The sequence below is a fragment of the Coffea arabica genome, chromosome 3e, assembly GCF_036785885.1.
Source record: "Coffea arabica cultivar ET-39 chromosome 3e, Coffea Arabica ET-39 HiFi, whole genome shotgun sequence".
NCBI lineage: Eukaryota > Viridiplantae > Streptophyta > Magnoliopsida > Gentianales > Rubiaceae > Coffea > Coffea arabica.
In genome coordinates, this window is record NC_092315.1 from 40618503 (window position 1) to 40637653 (window position 19151).

General features: G+C 34.0%; 1 protein-coding gene across 1 annotated transcript; it reads right to left on the reverse strand.

The window, feature by feature from the left end:
• Positions 1-432: 432 nt before the first annotated feature.
• LOC113737627 (L-type lectin-domain containing receptor kinase IV.1-like) lies at positions 433-2816 on the reverse strand. The gene has a single exon (XM_027264825.2). It carries the CDS (start codon positions 2789-2791, stop codon positions 755-757), a length of 2037 nt encoding a protein of 678 aa, XP_027120626.2. The 5' UTR covers positions 2792-2816; the 3' UTR covers positions 433-754.
• Positions 2817-19151: the final 16335 nt, after the last annotated feature.

Genomic DNA, 19151 nt, shown 5'->3' on the forward strand with positions numbered 1-19151 from the left:
CGTTGTCAAGCTAATTTTGAAATTTGATGGAATATTTAAATGAAATGAACAATTAATTTCCGGCAATCAAGAAGCATGACTAATGGACGACAAGTTTAATGAAGGGTAAAAGAATTTTAAAGATCCATTGAGTTCTTTAATATGTGACAAAAATGTGAGTCGTTTTGGAATAAAGAACCAGATAGTATCAATCTTTGGGCAATTGATGGGTGAGGCTTCTGTGCTCTGGGCTATCTTTGCTCTTATTCATCGGTATGATGGGAAGATTTCAAGAATGTTTTAGTGCAACAATTTCGATCTTGATTGGATTGCAATTTTTTGAAATTTTTGTAACGATTTGATATAAGTAAAATTAAGAAGTGATTGAAAAATATATTTTCGAAAATGCCAAAATTTTTGGATGGAAAGTCACTATCCGAACAAGGCCAGATCTCAGAAAAGATGTTAATGAATAGGTGCTGTTAATGAAAGTTTTTACAAGGCATACAGAATCTAGAGAATAGAAAATACAGAAAAGGGGAAAAGAACAAACTTACAAAATATTAAAACATGGCATATTTGGGATGCCGCACTAATAAAGAGTACAGGGGGTTCTGGTGGGGATAAAGATAATAAAAATAGAACAGATATGTCAGAAAATGCACTCCAACAAAATAATCACAGGAGTCGAAGCTCTCTTCTTCTTCTTCTTCTTCTTCTTCTTCTTCTTCTTTTTTTTCCTAAATCTACAAAATTAGAAAGATATGCATCTTAATTACCGACCACCAGACAGAAGGGAGTCTGCTACAGAATGTGAGTAACATCTGTCTCTGGAAGTTGCAAATGACGATGTAATATCTTCGAAGTCAGGATGGGTGAAGCCAATGCCAACAGCAGAAACGCCCATGGCTAGTGATGATAAATCTGGCAAGGCAACTGATCCCTCCAAGTACAACAGAACTTGTCTCATACTTGGCCTAATCTTTGGTTCTGAATGAGAGCATAGCAAGCCCAGTTTCAACACCAATTCTGCTTCCTCTTTCACATACTCATTACCCAAATTATGATCAACTGCCTGGAGTACACAACCTGCTTTCCAGCAAGAAAATACCCAATCAACCAAAATGATATTATCTGCTGGTTCTGCTCGGGGTTCTATCGGCCTTCTTCCACAGGCAACCTCTAGCAAAAACGCCCCAAAAGCATACACATCAGTGCTCGTTGTTGCCATCCCAGTCCTATTATGCTCAGGGGCAAGGTAGCCAATAGATCCCGCTACATGGGTGCTTTGAGGGAGAGTTCCGTGATCGTATAGCCTTGCCAGGCCGAAATCTCCTAATCTCCCATTCAGTTCATCATCTAACAATACATTACTGGCTTTTACATCTCGGTGGATCACTACTTGCTCCCATTCTTCGTGTAGATACAGTAATCCTAACGCTACTCCTTTGATGACTCGAAATCTTTGGCTCCAGTTGAGGGCGCAGTTTGGTTGGTTGTACAGAAACTTGTCTAGACTACCATTGGACATGAACTCGTATACCAAAAGCAACTCTCCTTTACGCCGACAATAACCCAACAGTGGCACTAAATTTCTATGGCGTAAGCGCCCAATACTGACGATTTCTGCAATAAATGCTCTCATTCCCTGTCTTGCTCGATGAGAGACCTTCTTGACAGCAACCTCAACCATGTTTGTCGGCAACACGCCTTTGTAGACCTGGCCAAATCCGCCTTCCCCTAACAGCTGTTTTTGTGTAAACCCCTTGGTGGCAATGTATAAATCTTTGTACTTGAACCTGTGAGGCCCATAGGCAAGTTCCCATTCTTCCAGCACTTCTGCAAACTTCCACTTCCTCCTTAAATAATAAGCTACCCCAAAAGCTACAATCGACAGCAAAAGTATGGAAAGCAGGGGCAATCCCACGGTGAAAAATTTAGAAACTTTCTTAGGTCCCAACCGAGGAAGCTTGGGGAGCCGAGAGAGATCAAGCGCTTGCGCATCACCATTCATCTTGAAGCTCCATCCCAGTACAAGATTACCTATCCCGCTGTTGATTGGACTAGTGGCTGCAGAAAAGCCAACATACATGGTTTGCCGTAAAATTGGTGAAAGATCATATCTCAGAGACAAAAGAGGAGTATGTGGTTTAGCAGCCGCTATTGGAGATAATGTAACATCGATTCTCCTATCCATCCCATCGTATTCCACCCAAAGTTGCATCGGTTGACCGCTGGCAAGAGTTAAGTTATCAAATGAATTCTTGTTATTAGCCCGGTAACTTGCTGGCTGGGATACCTTGGACCTCATAGAGTTAATGTCAATACCAACATGGTTGTCATTGATATCGTCAAAATCTGGGTTTTGGATAGTGTCAAGCTCCACGGCAAAAAGGTGATTTGTTCTATTGCCATCTGTACTTGCGTCGAAGAGGCCGAGGAAACGTGTGGAAGCCCCTTCTGCAAGGCCTCTTGTTGGCGCAATCACAAAAGCTATTCCCTCACCTGGAATGCCTGGGAGCCCAGTTACCATAGCAAACACAAATTGGGTGGAAAAGGAGAAAGCTGAACTATTAGATGTGCTCTTGAATTTGATGGGATTAGGATAGAAGGCATGTCCCGTCTGTAAGTTGGTGGTGTTGGTTATCCATAGAAGGCCATTGCTGGTGATTTTGGCTACTCCATCCAGGCTAAGATTTGATGAGTGAAATCCTTGATAGATGAACCCAACATCGTCAAAAGCTGCTGCACCAGCAGCAGGGGTGTGAACTAGAAAATAGGCTAAGATTACTGTTAGAAGTCTGAATGACATGGCTATCCAACTGCGAAATCCTTGGTTATTTTGTAGCCTATATATTACTACTATCTACCGGTTGTACATACTGGATTGTCCGATGTACAATACTTTCAATGGGTGCACATACATGATGCAATGCTTTGAGTTGTCATGCATAGTCTTCATATGTGACAATTAATTTATGTTGACGAAAATGATGATTGAAATTGAAACTCTTTTCTAAGAATGAGGCAGGAAAACCCGCAAAAGGTGAGCTTCCAAACCACCTCGTCAAAGTTCATAACTATCTATCAATGTATTCTCTAAATAAAATTGTTACGAGTCTTTCAAATTATCAATATAATCCACTGTGGTAGTGTTGGGCAGGGAAGCACATTTTAGGCCTTGTTTGGACAGCCATTTTTCAAAAAAAAATTGCTATTTTTTTCGTAAACACATTTTTCAATTATCTTTTTATCTCGTATATATCAAATCGTTATAATAATTTTTCTAAAAAAAATCTAAAAAAAGCAATTCAAACACAACCAGATTTGACAATAGGAACACTTGGTATTAGGTTGGATAAACATCACACATTCTAGTGGGATGGTGATGCCTTGGTGGAGCGTGGAAAAGGATTGACGGCGTAGACGGAAGGAAAGAGAAGTGATTTGTTTGTTGACAGCATTGGTGGAGCATGGAAAAGGGTTCGCGCCCAAGACATCACCATCCCTCTAGAATATGTGATGTTTTTTTACCCCAACACAGTGCGTTCCATCATCACAGTAATTTGTTTCTTGTGCTTCCCTGCCCAAGACTCTGGACCGCAAAAATTGCTTTGTCATTCTTTTAACTGACTTTTTACTTTTACATCAAAACTCAAATAAACGAACCCCTGTTAAAAAAATATTTTGTACACTATTTTTAAAAAATGTGATCTATATTTTTTAAAGAAAATCTTAAATTTTGCTAGCAACAACCGGTTATGGTACTGTTTTATAACTATTCATTTATATATATTTATTTACTTTCGACAAATATCTTGCACACACATCATTTATGAGAATTATTGAGCTCACACTCAAATAGTACCTGTGTGACTTAATTTACGAGTCAATCACTCTGTTAATGTGACTCAAATCTACTATCAACCTTTTCCATGACTAGAGTACTCATTCGTGGTTAGATAGGGTTTGAATTAGTCAAGTTTCACTTTCAGGGTAAAGAAATGTAGTGGATTGTATTGAGGTATGGATGGGGACAACCCTATCCCATTCCTATATGTGCTTGTTGAATCTCACTTGATTCTTTTTCTTCTCTAGTTATTTACTTGTTGTATAACGATTTGTAATACTTTGAATTTAAGATTGAGCTTTAATTATTTTTTCTTAGTATTTAACATTAGTTAAGTATTTGGATTTTTTGTTTCCTCATATGTTTCGTTTTTACTTTTTTTTTTTTTTAAAAAAAAAAGTTGAATAAAATTCAATGCCTGTGAAGAATAGCTGGAAAAACATTGGGCTCAGGAAGTAGGCACGAGAAGGAAGACTTTTCAAGATTGGGCTCTAGCAGACATGGGATGGGACCCGCCATATTGAAATTCTTTGTTATACAAGAAGATTAGGACGTGGAAGTGGAGTGGGAACTGTCACGCCACAATTTTTTTGGTCGTACGAGTATGATATAAATTTTGTTTTCCAACCCCAAAAATAAAAGTTTAGAAACGCTCTAGGATTGTTTCGAGTTCAACCATCTCGGATCGGTTTTGTCTAATTTTAAAAAATATACATCCATTCTTTTAAGATATAAATTATTTTGAACACAAAATAAATATAAACTAAATTTTTATGAATTTTAAATATAATATAAAAAATGAGATACAAAATGAAATACGAGCTTTATTATTTTTTGAGATAATCTTGGGTCTTAACCTTTTAAGGACGGTTACTATTGCAGCCGTCATGTCCTGCTCTCATTATAATAAACTGGGTGCAGTCGGGGGTGTTGGATGAGATTTTCAAAAGATTGAGTGGTGGATGTGGGACGAGATTGCCTTTCAAATGTGGATAAATCTTACCACTCGTTTGGTTGGGGGAATCATAACTATGGAATGGATTTTTAAGTTATCAAATCCCTTACCTATTGTTTAGTTGGTACTTATAGGTATAAATCTATCACTATAAAAGATTAAAAGTGGACAAACGGCATTCCGGATCAAATTGGGCACTTTTGCTCCCATTCCCGAATTTTAAGTGTATAAATTAAAAAAAAAAAGGAAACTCATGTTCATCATATCAACAAAGTTCAGTGTTCATCATCTTCTTCACCTTCAATCCTTCTCTCCCTCTTATCACCACTCCCATCTTTGCTGCCTCCTCTCCTTCCATCATGTCATGTACGCTCCACTCTCCTCTCCCTCTCCATTACTATTCTTGCTCTTCTTCCAATCAATATTCAAATTAGAGGAAGGTAAATCTGTTGCGATGATGGGTTTCAGAGGCGAATCTCCTCTCTCTCCATTACCGCTCTTTTTTTTGGGTCAAATGGCAACGTACTCTCCATTACTACCCTTGCACTTGAAATTGTTTTATTTGTTTAGGCAACTTGTACAACTCTACTGCAAATCCATAAAAAGGCAAATCTCCTCTCTCTCCATGATAGGTTTCAGAGGAAGGCAAATCTGCTGCCAATCAATACTCGAATCAGAGGAAAGTTTTGATTTGATTAATTTGTTATATCACACGAAAGCGGATGAGAAATTTGAGTTATGATCATGAAATGTCTTGACATTAGTCCATCATCACCAATTGGTGGTGGACTTACTATAGGTTGAGAGGGCCCGAAAATTCTCTTGAAACAGTAGAGATGCAAAGATGACGTAGGAAAGTAAAAAATTAAAAATGAGTTGATTCCTACAGCAACGCAATCGCTAAACAGGTGTTCACACCAAAGGGAATCCCTGAAAAACCTATGGGTATGTTTGGATTAGCTATTTTTGGGATTGTTTTTTAAAAACTATACTATTCATTTTTTGAAAAACAGCGGCTCCGTTTGGATTAGCTGTTTTTGGGGTTGTTTTTCAAAAACACCACTGTAGCATTTCGAATCTGAAAAACAAGTCCATTTGGATTAGTTGTTTTTGGGGTTGTTTTTCAAAAACTATATGAAAAACTTTTACTGTAGATTTTTTTGGATTATTTTTAGAGGTATTTTTGAAACATATTTTTGAGTATTTTTAGAATATTATGATTTTTATATTTTTATATAAATATACATTTATGCATTTATAATACATTTATATTTACAAATGTATAAATGTATATTATTATAAATTATAAATTATAAATGTATAAATGTATAAATTATAATTTTTTATATAAATATACATTTATGCATTTATAATACATTTATAAATAAATATATTTATATATTCATATAAAAATATATAAATGTATTATATTCTATATAATACATAATATAAATATATTTATAAATGTATAAGTGTATATTATTATAAATGTATAAATTATAAATGAATATTATAAATATATTATAAATTATAAGTGTATATTATTATAAATGTATAAATTAATATATTATAAATATATATTAATATTATGTAGAAATGTATTTATATAATTAATATAAATGTATATATGCATTAATATTATGTATAAATGTAAAATTAATATTATGTATATTAATATAAATGTATAAATGTATTATATTATATATAATACATAATATAAATATATATTTAAATGTATAAGTGTATGTTATTAAAAATGTATAAATTATAAATGAATATTATATAAATGTATAAATTAATATATTATAAATATGTTTTAATATTATGTTGAAATGTATTAATATAATTAATATAAATGTATACATGTATTAATATTATGTATAAATGTAAAATTAATATTATGTATATTAATATAAATGTATAAATGTATTATATAATATATAATATATAATATAAATGTATATTATAAATATACATAAATATTTATAAATTATGTATAAATGTACATTTATATAAATGTATAATATATAATATATTATATTATATATAATTTATATAACATATAATATTTATGTAAATATATTATAAATATATAAAAATATATTTTAAATAAAATAAAATATTTATGATATGTATATGTAAATATATAATATTAGAAATGTATAATATATATAATATACATTAATATTAATATAATTTATATATAATATACATAATTGAAATATACATATTAATATATATTATAAAACAAAATTGCATAAATATATGTATAAATTTATACATAAATAAATGTATTTATATAAATATATAATATTTATTTCAATTGACATAATATATATAATATTATACATAATTGAAATAAATATATTTATATATAATATACATAATTGAATATACATACTAAAATACATAATTGAAATATACATATTAAAATATATAATTAAAATATATTAAAATATAATTGAAATATACATATAAAATACATAATTAAAATATACAAATTGAAATATACTTATTAAAATATACAAATTAAATATGCATAATTGAAATATATTTGGAGTTGTTTTTGATATATTGTTTGGATTGGTGTTTTTGAAGTTGTTTTTGAAATACACATTTACTGTAGCATTTGGAATGTGAAAAACAGTTTTTCAAAAACAGGCTCAAAAACACCAATCCAAACGTACCCAGCATTTTTTGAAAAACAGCAAATGTTGTTTGAATTAGCTGTTTTTGAGAAACAACTTGTTTTTAAAAAACAAGCTTGTTTGGATTAGCTGTTTTTGAAAAACATCATTCAAATTGGTAATTGAAAAAACAATCCCTTGTTTTTGGGGCTGTTTTTGAAAAAATGTTTTTCACATTCCAAATGCTACAGTAAATGTGTATATCCAAAAACACCATATCCAAACATTATATCAAAAACAACTACATATTATATTTCAATTATGTATATTATATATATTATATTAATATAAATTGAAATATACAAATTGAAAACTATATATTATATGAATATTTATATAATGAAATATACAACAATATTACAAATTGAAATATTATATAAACACCATATTTATAATATTATAATATTTATAATTAATATTAATGTATACTATATATATTAAATATTTATATATTTATTAATACATATTATAAATATTTTATTTTATTTAAAAACAATTTTTATATATTTATAATACATTTATATGAATATTATATATTATATAAATTATATATAATATAATATATATTATATTATATTATATATATATTATGCATTTATATAAATGTACATTTATACATAATATATATATTAATGTATATTTATAATATACATTTATATTATGTATTATATATAATATAATACATTTATACATTTATATTAATATACATAATATTAATTTGGTCATTTATACATAATATTAATACATTTGTACATTTATATTAATTATATTAATACATTTATACATAATATTAATATATATTATTAAAATTATAATTTATACATTTATATAATATTCATTTGTAATTTATACATTTATAATAATATACACTTATACATTTATAAATATATTTATATTATGTATTATATATAATATAATATATTGTTATATTTTCATATAAATACATAAATATATTTATTTATAAATATTTATAAATGTATTATAAATGCATAAATGTATATTTATATAAAAATATAAAATTTATAATTTATAATTTATAATTTATGCATTTATATAATATTCATTTATAATTTATACATTTACAATAATATACACTTATACATTTATAAATATATTTATATTATGTATTATATATAATGTAATAAATTTATAATACATTTATATATTTTTATATAAATATATAAATATATTTATTTATAAATGTATTATAAATGCATAAATGTATATTTATATAAAAATATAAAAATTATAATTTATACATTTATATAATATTCATTTATAATTTATACATTTATAATAATATACACTTATACATTTATAAATATATTTATAATATGTATTATATATAATATAATACATTTATATATTTTTTAGCGAATTTATAAATACATTTATTTATAAATATTTATAAATGTATTATAAATGCATAAATGTATATAAAAATTATAAATTAAAAATACCTCTAAAAATATTTTTTAAAAATACCTCTAAAAATAATCCAAAAAACAATCTACAGTAAAAGTTTTTCATATAGTTTTTGAAAAATAACCCAAAAAACAACTAATCCAAACGGACTTGTATTTCAAAAACAAATGCTACAGTGCTGCTTTGAAAAATAACCCCGAAAATAGCTAATCCAAACGGAGCTAATAAATTTCATTCAACAAAATACTTTATCAGTACAACACTGGTATAATTAAAAGTAAACTTAATACATAGAGATTTTGCATAAGTGTACATGCCATATACAATAGCCACCGTGGAAACATTTATTTATGGTTTGCCATTCGCAATCCACCCACTAGTTACAAAAGCACAAAATAGATAACGACAAATGGAGCTACTAATGTTGGTGGTAGTACATGCTGTTTGCCAAGGCGCTCCTGAATTCATTCCAACCAGCAATTCCTTGAGGCGACATATCCAGTGATTTTGCGCCGGCCATTTGGTCGTCCTGATTTATATTATCTGCCTGTGCTGCAGTAGTCTCTTCTTCAACAAAATATGCGTCATTCGGGACATTATCGCGCATAAAATTATGCAATGCACAGCAAGCCAGGACAATATTATTCTGTGTCGCCATCAAATAGTTCTACATGGGGCCCTTAAGTATCGAAAATCGCTTCTTAAGAACACCAAACGTGCGTTCTATAATGTTCCGTAACGATGCATGACGTCTGTTGAAAAGTGCTCTGGCTGCCCGCTCCTGTTGGGTTCCCCGTGCACCCCTAAAGAGAGCCATAAATCCTAGCATGTTCGTGTATGCCGCATCCACCGCATAATACTTCCCTGCACACAAAGTAATTATAGTTAAGTGCATTATAAATATTACTATAAATGTTTTAAGAAAAGTCATGCGATAAATTCCAAATGGATGATTTAATACCAAAATTACCTTCTGGTGGCCGTGGAAAGGCACAATTAGGATCAAGTAAGACATCTTTTAAGATCCTAGAATCATGTGCGCTACCCTCCCACCCTACTCTCACATAAGTGAATCGCATATTATGATCGCACACTGCTAATATATTTTGCGATAAGCCGCCATGCCTATTCCGATAACGCTCCCTGTCTTCAGCTCTACACCAAACTGAAACATGTGTTCCATCAATAGCTCCAACACAATCCTAATCACAATAAGTAGACGTTCAGTCTCCTATAGATTATCATTAATAAGAGATTTCACAAAATATCCCTAACCTTAAACCAGGGCCAAAACGTAGCACTGTTCTGTATTCTTGGATTCGTCGTGTGATAATCTATTGGCCGGACAAAGTCGCGTCCCAAGCGAACGAGAGATCGAAGGCATCGTCGTAGATGACGGTCAGTGGTCTCGGTTGTGCATTGGAATCTCTTGGCTAGCACCCTATGTCGCTCGTTATGACTCAAGCACAGAAGGCAAATGGCGAGAGACTCATGAATGTCCACCCGTCCTGTCGAGTGGGGCTCCCAATAGCCCCCCTCAATCAACAAATCACATAACTAGAGGAAAAGTGGAGCTTCTATTTGAAGGTTGTCGAATATTCTGTCTCGATGGCCGTTTATGAGTTCTACAACCCATTGAACACCCGATTGTGCACCATCTCGAATTCGTCGGTGCTCCACAGGGTTTAGGTATGGGTCGAACAGAGCCAATCCAGCAAGCACAAAGTAGATGAAGGTCAAAAGTATCTCCTCCTCATCTCCTTCGTCGAAGAAATCCCCATCTTGCAAATAATGCTCATACTCCATTTCCAAATGTGATCTCGGCAGCCAAAGTCACTCGTGATCCTGAGAAAAAAGGCCATTTTCAAAAGGCATGATCAACAGCAACGCCATTATCTCCTAATTAAAGCATACTGGCAAATAGCTATATAGCATCAGCAAATCAAGAAGGCAGGTTATATGCTATTTCAGGCAACAAATCTGAAAAAAAAAATCCACCACATGACAGCTAGTAATATGGCAATAGCTCTTGAAATATATATATTCACCATAGTGAATAAGATTCCAAGTCAAGATAGCTATTAACAAGCCAATAAGTGAATATTTGGACAGCAACAAAACCTGGCCAATCATATACCTTAGGACAGCATGTTACTTTGCCATTTCAGTTCACAACATTTGTAGCTATGAACAAATGCCTTAAAACGAGTAACCTGTTGTTAATGAAAACTAGCACCACATTCCTAATCCTGTCCTTAGAAATTATCCCACAAAGTCATCCCCAAAAATATATACTACTCATGGTTTTAAATAGTAACCAACAGAGGACCAAACACAATTTAGTCAAATCCTGCGTTTCGACATATAATATCCAGGGCATTCATGGACACAAAGCCCCCCTGAATTTAGAGATTAACCAAGACAGTCAATGCCACAAACACATCATCAATAATAATAAAAACTAAACAACTCCAGGCGAATGCAATAAAAACTGAACAAACTCATGGCCAGTACGGGGCCGGAATTCAAATAGACAATTCACAACACCTAGGAAAAAAAAAACACTCAAATGTATCGGTAGCAAATGCTACAACAAGCTGAGTTGGCTATAAAGAAATCATAGTCAACATCTCAAGTCTCAAATACAAGCTCCCGATGGAAATGAAATGCCTAGAACGGAGGTGGGGGAGGGGGCTCCTGCGTATCAGGCGGGAAACAGCCTTTAATTTTCATAAATGTGATGCGGTCGGCGTCCGATTGTACTAAATTCCAAATGGCCAGCTCTTGCTTATCCTTCAAAATTTCAACCACGGCCATTTTGGAGGCGTATGAAACGTTCTCCATTCCCCGAAGTTGATCCATGGCAACTTCATAGGCGGTTTTGGTCGGGCCACCGCGGCCGGAACACTGCTTGTCCGGAGAACTGACTGACACGCCCATGTTGCTGCTCTTATGGTGACTAACCAGGGACTCAATGGTGTCAAGAGCCTTCAGGTACCTATCAGAAGCTGAATGGGAGGCGGTGGACATAGGACTACCGCTTGACATGTCCCCCGACTTCCGCTTTCCTTTGCCCTTCCTCCCTTTCACTTCATTTGCCCCTATTAACTCAGTTTCAACACCCTCGTGCGCAGCGTCCGACCTTCCCTTTCCCCGTGACGATCGAGCAACGTTCTCCATGTATCTCTCCTCGGGTGAAGTACGAGGCTCGTTCTCAAAGCCAGCGCTGAAATCTCCCGTTGCTCCTTGGTTGACAAAAACCTCCTCAAGCAAGTGGTAGACAGTGCAGTCATCTTGAAATTTTAAATATTTTGGGTTCACCTGACAAAAAAAAAAAAAACACAGCCAAAAGGTTATTTGAGGGAGCTGCACGTATAATCTAATTAACTTTTAACAGCCATAAATTGATATAAAAACAGTTTACTTGACAAAAAATACCTGTGCAAGCTCAACCCACTTGCTATCGTCCATGAGCCAGGTAAAGTTCTGGCTATCCCAACCCGGTCCTGTTTCCCGCCTCTTGAAGGCAATGTACAGCTTGGTAAGTTCTCGCAAGGCATAGTATTTGTGTCTTATGCAATCCCAAGTGAACGATGTGCCAAATTGGCAGTTCAACCGCTGTTGAATTTCGGGAACCACGTAGCTACCAATATTATTGTCCCTAATTTCACTAGCTCTATGCATGCTGACTAGGCGGTTGGCAATTTCTATTTCTTGCTGCCAAGTGAAATAAAATTTCTGCCCACCTGGATTGCACCTTTGTTTTCTCATCTTATTAACCCATAAACAAAGGTAATCAGACACGTTGGTACTTATACCTCGAGGCAAAACAGAGATGAAATAATAAGTAGCGAAAGTAGAGGACTAGCAGGTATTACCTTGTAGTAGTTAGAAATGCACTTTTGTAAATCGTTTTCCCCCCAAGCTGAGTTGGTTGCACAACAATTCTCACAATTTTTCGTCTTCAATGCTGTGTTTACACACGAGTCAAAATTAGTCGTACTAAACAAGGCAGTAAACAAAGTCAGAACCACGCAAACTACCTTTGGAAGCACGGCGGGTAATAGGGGGCATGTAACCTTAGAGAACGGCAATGAAAACACCAACCTACCTTGTTTTGTAGCACCAAACAGTAGTATGAAGTTAGACTGCAGATACCAATCTCATCTATAGTCGGAGAAGACAATTTAAAATCACAGAAATAGCATCAGAGAGTTCATTTTGGGGTAAAAACACAAGAATTAATGCTACAATAATACAAAAACATGACTGCAGTCGCATTTCAGCAAAGCGAGACACACTCATGGAGGGGAATAATATGCCAATGCACAATCAGAAGCAGCCGTTCTCCATGTAATTTCCATCAGAAGCACAAACATACGCTTCTTTCACTGAATTTAGGCAATCCTAATGAATCTCAAACAAGTAAGACATCTTGGTAAATTTATATAAAGACTATCAAATACAACCACCAACTCCGGCAAAACAGCACCAGACAAAATTCATGACCAGCTGATATGAATTGAAGTCAATGCCATATTGTGGTCATCCATTTTCTCAATATTTTGAAAAATGAAATCTGACATTGAATTCAGAGCATGGCCAGTTTATCGTCTCAATATTCAAACCAACTCAATTTTTCATGGTTCATTTTCAGCATTGCCGAGAAATGGTTCATCCACCACAATACTCTGCACAACTAATCTCTAACTCTACTGTCCAACATCTCTAAACGGCCAAATTGGAAAATTGAAAGCAGCAAGCAAATTTTGACCTCAGTGTCAAATTTTTGGGGCTTCCGGACATCAAATTTTGAACAACCCACACATTATCCTTTACAATACGCAGCAAGAACAGTAAAGTAAAAGCCGCAAAATGCCTTAGAAACATAACCTTAACAGTAAATCGAAGGGTGAAGAGGGGTCGGAGCTGCCAGTCACTCGAGATGTGCTGTTCGTTGTGGAAGGGGGTTAAGATCCTGATGGATTGAAGCGCGAGGATGGGCTCTTGCAGACAAGGTCGCTCTCAAAGAGGGGCGTACTAGCAAGATGGATCGAAGAGCGAAGAGGGGGTCGGAGCTCAGAGGAGGTTTGGAAGTGAAGTCACAAGCTGAAATCGCGAGCTGAAGGAGGTTGGATTTGAAGTTGCGAGCTGAAATCTGCTTCGATTACTCACAAATTTTGCCTCTCGATGGCCGACAATGGTGCTTCAGAGGAGTACTTTGCACAAGCTCCTGACTGGTCCCTGTTCTGAATCTGTCTTCGCGTTCAGCACAGAAGGCAATTTGGGAAAGTAGCATTGGCAAAGGAAAGCCGAAAACAAGACAATTGGGTATTTTGCCAAAAACGCCGCAGTTTTATTAAAGACCCACTGTAGACTTACTTATCAGTAAGTGTTGTTTCTCAGAGACAAAAATAGTTTTTGGAAAAAAAGACAATCCAAACGGAACCTATAGTCGTTGAGGGATTATAGTTAATGCCGTTCCGGAGATTGAACCAAACGGGTGGTTAGCAGTCCGAAGACATTAAAGAGTTGTTAATCAACAAATTAAAGAATTGTCTACAGTCTTTGGTCATTCGCAAGATGTTGTAAAATGATGTGCTTTGTACTTGGGGATTCAAATTAGGGTAAAAAACAAAAAAGGCCTATGTGAAAAATTTAATATATAGAAAAGCTTTCCACGGTTTCAAAACTTACAACACAACATCTCATGCTTTGAACTAAATTGTAAAGGTGACGGAATCCGTTAAACTTAACGAAAGCGGACTTATTGGAACTTTAAAAAAAATTTATACTTAATTTTTAACAAATATACATATTCTACCCCTTAGTCCTCAATTTTCTTTTTCTAAAGAATAAAATAAATAATTTTATTGAGCTATTTTTTGCTTAATTATATTAATGTATTTTTGTCATTTCGTCCACTTTCGTTAAGTTTAACAGATTCTATCGCGTTTACAATTTAGTTTAAAACATAAGATTTTGTGTTGTATGTTTTGAAGCCATGAGGTACTTTTCTGCAGTGGCGGAGCCAAAAAAAAATCTTAGTGGGGGCAAAAATAACACTAAAATTTTTTATCTGCTCTTTTTTAAATTTTTAAGCAAAAAAAAATAAATTCACCAACAAGTACAAATGATATGTATATTCCATGAAAAACATAAAAAGACAAATCATTAATATATGTCAAATCATTAAATTTATTTATTAAATGACTTATTTATTCATTACTATATCAAATTATTAATCACTACATATGAACCTTATCAAGTTAATTAGACAAAAGGATCCATACAAGAATAATTTAAAAGTTAAAATATATGTCAAATGGTCCTTTATTCATCATTACATTAACTCCAATATAAGAAACTAATCAAGGAAAATAAAAAATAAATTATAAATCCATAAAATCACCATTTCACAAGTTAAAATATTTATCAAATAACCCATTTATTAGTTATTACGTTAACTAATCAATTTTCAAATTTCTTTAAAACAGTAATAGTCTCATGCTCTAGAAATATATCTGCAAACAAATTTAAAATAATAATAATAAGAAGTAATTGTTTAGAACCTGATTTTGATGGTCTCCTAAAGTTGGTAAAAAGAGCTGCAAATCAGTGGCGGACCCAGATCCCAGAAGATCAATTGGTTCTGGTGCAATCTCTAAATCAATGAAGTGATCAAGAGAAAGAGTAACAAGCTTTGGTTGTGGAAGAAAAAGTGGCTCTCGTATGTTGGCAAGTGGGGCAAGAGCCAGAGGAGGAAAGGGAAATTGGGAAATGAGGACAAAGGAAGTAAATAATTAATGATGATTGGATGAAGTGATAAATAAAAAGAGTTGTTAGTTGCGGTGTGGAAGAAGAGGGGTCATCGGTTGTGGTTGTGAAAGGAAATGGGGGACCAGAGGAGTAAATGGAACTTGGGGAGTGGGGACCAAAAGTAATGACTGATATAATTGGTACTTGGCCTTGTTGGAGGAAAAATGGGGACCAGAGGAGGAAAGTGAATGATATAAATTTTGTGACCTATTCTTTCACATTTTTTCTAAAAAAATTCTGGGGGCACCTTTAAAATTATGTCAAAATTATAGAACTATTATAGGAATTTAAGGGGGGCAGTGGGGGCCCGTGCCCCCCCTTTAAATCCGCCCCTGCTTTTCTGTATATTAGGTTTATCATGGGGTTTTTTGTTTTTTAACCCTTCAAATTAATACCCACACGCTAGGGCTTAGGGGTTTGTGTATTTGTCACTCAAATCCGTGCGTGTCAGGTGATTACGCATGTAGCAATGAATTAAAATCTAGATCATGTTTTTCATGTTGGAATGTATGCCCTAAAACAATGTATTTGGTTTTATTTTATACATTCCTAAATTATATGTTTTGTATTTTAATAACTTCTTATTTATCTGTTAAATATTAGATATAACTGATAAAGTCCTTAGAATGTTTACTAATTGTAGACACCAAATTTTTGGTGTTTTATTATTTATTTATTTATTTACTATTCGTTTTTATTTGTTCTATTTTTATTTGTATTTACTTTTAGTTTTAGTTATTTTATCCATTTTTAGCTAGAATTTCTCAAAGGAAAAAGAAAAGTGTTCAAAAAAATATGTTTTAGTTGTTTAGGATTTAGTTTCATTATTTAAAGAAAAAAGGAAAAATGAAAAATGAAAAGATGATGAATTGGAATTTGCACTTTGTTGTTTTTAGTTTATTTTTCATCCAATGTTAATTAAATTGTTTTTGTTATTTATTTTTACTATTATCAATTTTAATTACTTAAAAAAAAAAAAAAAAAAAAGGGGAATACGCGATGGCAAGCTGCGTTTTTACGCAGCTTGCAAGTAAGGGCTCGGGCAGCCCTTGGCTGCAATTTTAGAGGAGACAATGGGAGTTTTAGGGTTGGGGTGGCCCCATATAAATAGAAGATGCAGCAGCAGCCGCAATGGGAGAGAGGGCATCGAGGAAAAGAAGAGCAAAAAGAAAAAACAAAGGAGGATTTTTCGAGCGAGGGTTTCTGGCTAAACCAAAAGAAGAAAAAGAAAAGGGCAGCCGCAAGAGAGGGAGCTTCATCGTGGGGAGAGCTAGCAAACGGGAGAGATAAGAGGGAGAGCCGAGAGCAAGGGGAGGAGATAGCCATTTTGAGAAATAGAACCAGAGGAAAACAGAAAAGTAAGATCCGGAGGGCTTGGTGAAATCTGAGAAAAGAATTGCAAGAAACTTAAGGAAAAGGAGGAGCTTTCGGGCAGAGTGAGGAACCAAGAGCGACGGCCAAACGAAATCTGGTGCTGTTCCTGTGGCGAACCAAGAAACTATTGAAGCTGCTGAGAAGTTGTCATGCCATTTTCAGCCGCGGACATCGAAAGGGAGAGCAAGGACTGTAAGGTTTTCATTCTTTTTTATTAGTTTTCCTCTGATGATTGAATCTTCAAGCTTGCTGTATTCTCTGTGCGCTTCCTTTGGTTTTTATAGTCTAAAGTTGCTTCTTTTATTTACTCCTATGCCGTTTGATGGGTTTGCTGATGGGTTTTGCCCTTGAGCATGTTTCTTTCCCTAAAAGTGGAAAACTTGCTTGATGAAGGTTGTTTATGCGTGGGTTCGGCCTGAGATAGAAGTTTTACAATTTATGTGAGTATGTTTGATAGGTCTCAGTCGAACTCTAGTATAATGATAATTGTATGAGATGAGCTGCAAGGCTTGCGGCAGGAAATTGCAGACGGAAATAGTGAAAAATGGCATGCTCTGTGCCTATTTTTGAAATGTTCGTTGTTTGTTCGGATGTCAAAGCTCTCTGTTTTGTTGCTGAAGTTTAGCCTAATCAAGGTCTATGATTTGTGGTCCAGTCATGCATGACTGTTTTAAGTTTTTTTTTGCTTTCCATCCTTGCTGCATTTTAAGTGCCTGAACCGAGAAGCTTATAATGTTTGCGTCACTTGCTATTTCTTTTGCTGCATTTCGACCTGGTCATTTCGGTTTAGAGTGTTTGTTAACAACTTGGGATAAGAGCTGTAGTATTCGGTAAAATTGATAGGTTTCATGGGCATGAATATGTTCTAGCTGAGAGGGAAATATTGAAGAAAGAATGGTGGCTGGAGTTTGTAGAAATACATGAGTTACTTCGCATCAGTTTCTGTTTAAGTTTTACTTGTTTGATGCTGAAGTTGTGGTTGTTTGTTGAAATCAAAGTTATACATTGGTTTGAGAGAGTGTGGTTGAGGATAGCATTGGGTTTTCTGAAATCTGTGGCCAAAATTCAGCAAGGGGAAGCTGCTGCATTTTTTTCCTTTCTTTCCTTTGCCGCGTTTCCTGTCCCTTGATTACTGGTTGAGTTTTTGCACTTCAGTGTCATGTTTGAGGGAAGCAAGGGAAGGTTGAATGCTGAGTTTGCATGTTGAAATGTTTGGAGCATGTTCGAGCACTGAGATTTCTTTTGCTGCATTCTGTTTCGGTTGCATCCCGTTGCTGCATTTTGTTTTTTACTTCGGGCAGCTATCATTCCAGTTTCTCTGTTTTGATCTTTGCAAGAGAGGTGGAATGGCTGGGTTGATTTACAATTGGAAAAGTTGTGCCTTGTGATTGATATTCATTGGTAATGTTAAAGATGGCATTGGAACACAATAGGTTGCAACCAAGGTATTAGCTGGAATTTTGCAGAAACATAAGATTTACGTAGCATGCATGAAATATATTCTAAAATTTGCACTTTAACCCCCCAAGTTCCTTTTAGTTTCACTATGACCCAACCAATTGAATAATTTCCTCCATTTGGTCCTTGACAATTTTAATTCTACAACTTCATTGCTTGTTTGTTTTAAGTAATTACTATGTGTTGTTTCAATTGTACTTAATTCATAACTTTAGGGGACTTTATGATCAAGTGAGCTTTGCTTTGCACATTTCTTTTAATTTTTCTTAAATAAATTGGTACTTTGACCATTTCTTTATTTTGGAGGATAAATAAGTGATTTCACTTCATTGGGCCCCAATTTCAAGGGAGGTACACTCTATCCCTCATTTGCACTTCATTTGACCTTACGTGCTCCTACGTGTTGTGTGAATATGCCTGTCTACTTCGCTTTCCTTACCTCCTTGCATGCATTTACTTGCTTTTTACTTTTATTTAAGTTTTTATGGGGTATGTGTACACCTCTTGGCTTGTAATAGATAGTGCTCGGAGAGCATCTGGTCCATTCACCCTTTCCCTTTTATGCTTTTATGGGGTATGTGTACACCTCTTGGCTTGTAATAGA

Bases quoted from the DNA above. Each gene is read 5' to 3' on its own strand.
- LOC113737627 (XM_027264825.2), bottom strand. From the start codon at position 2,791: ATGTCATTCAGACTTCTAACAGTAATCTTAGCCTATTTTCTAGTTCAC.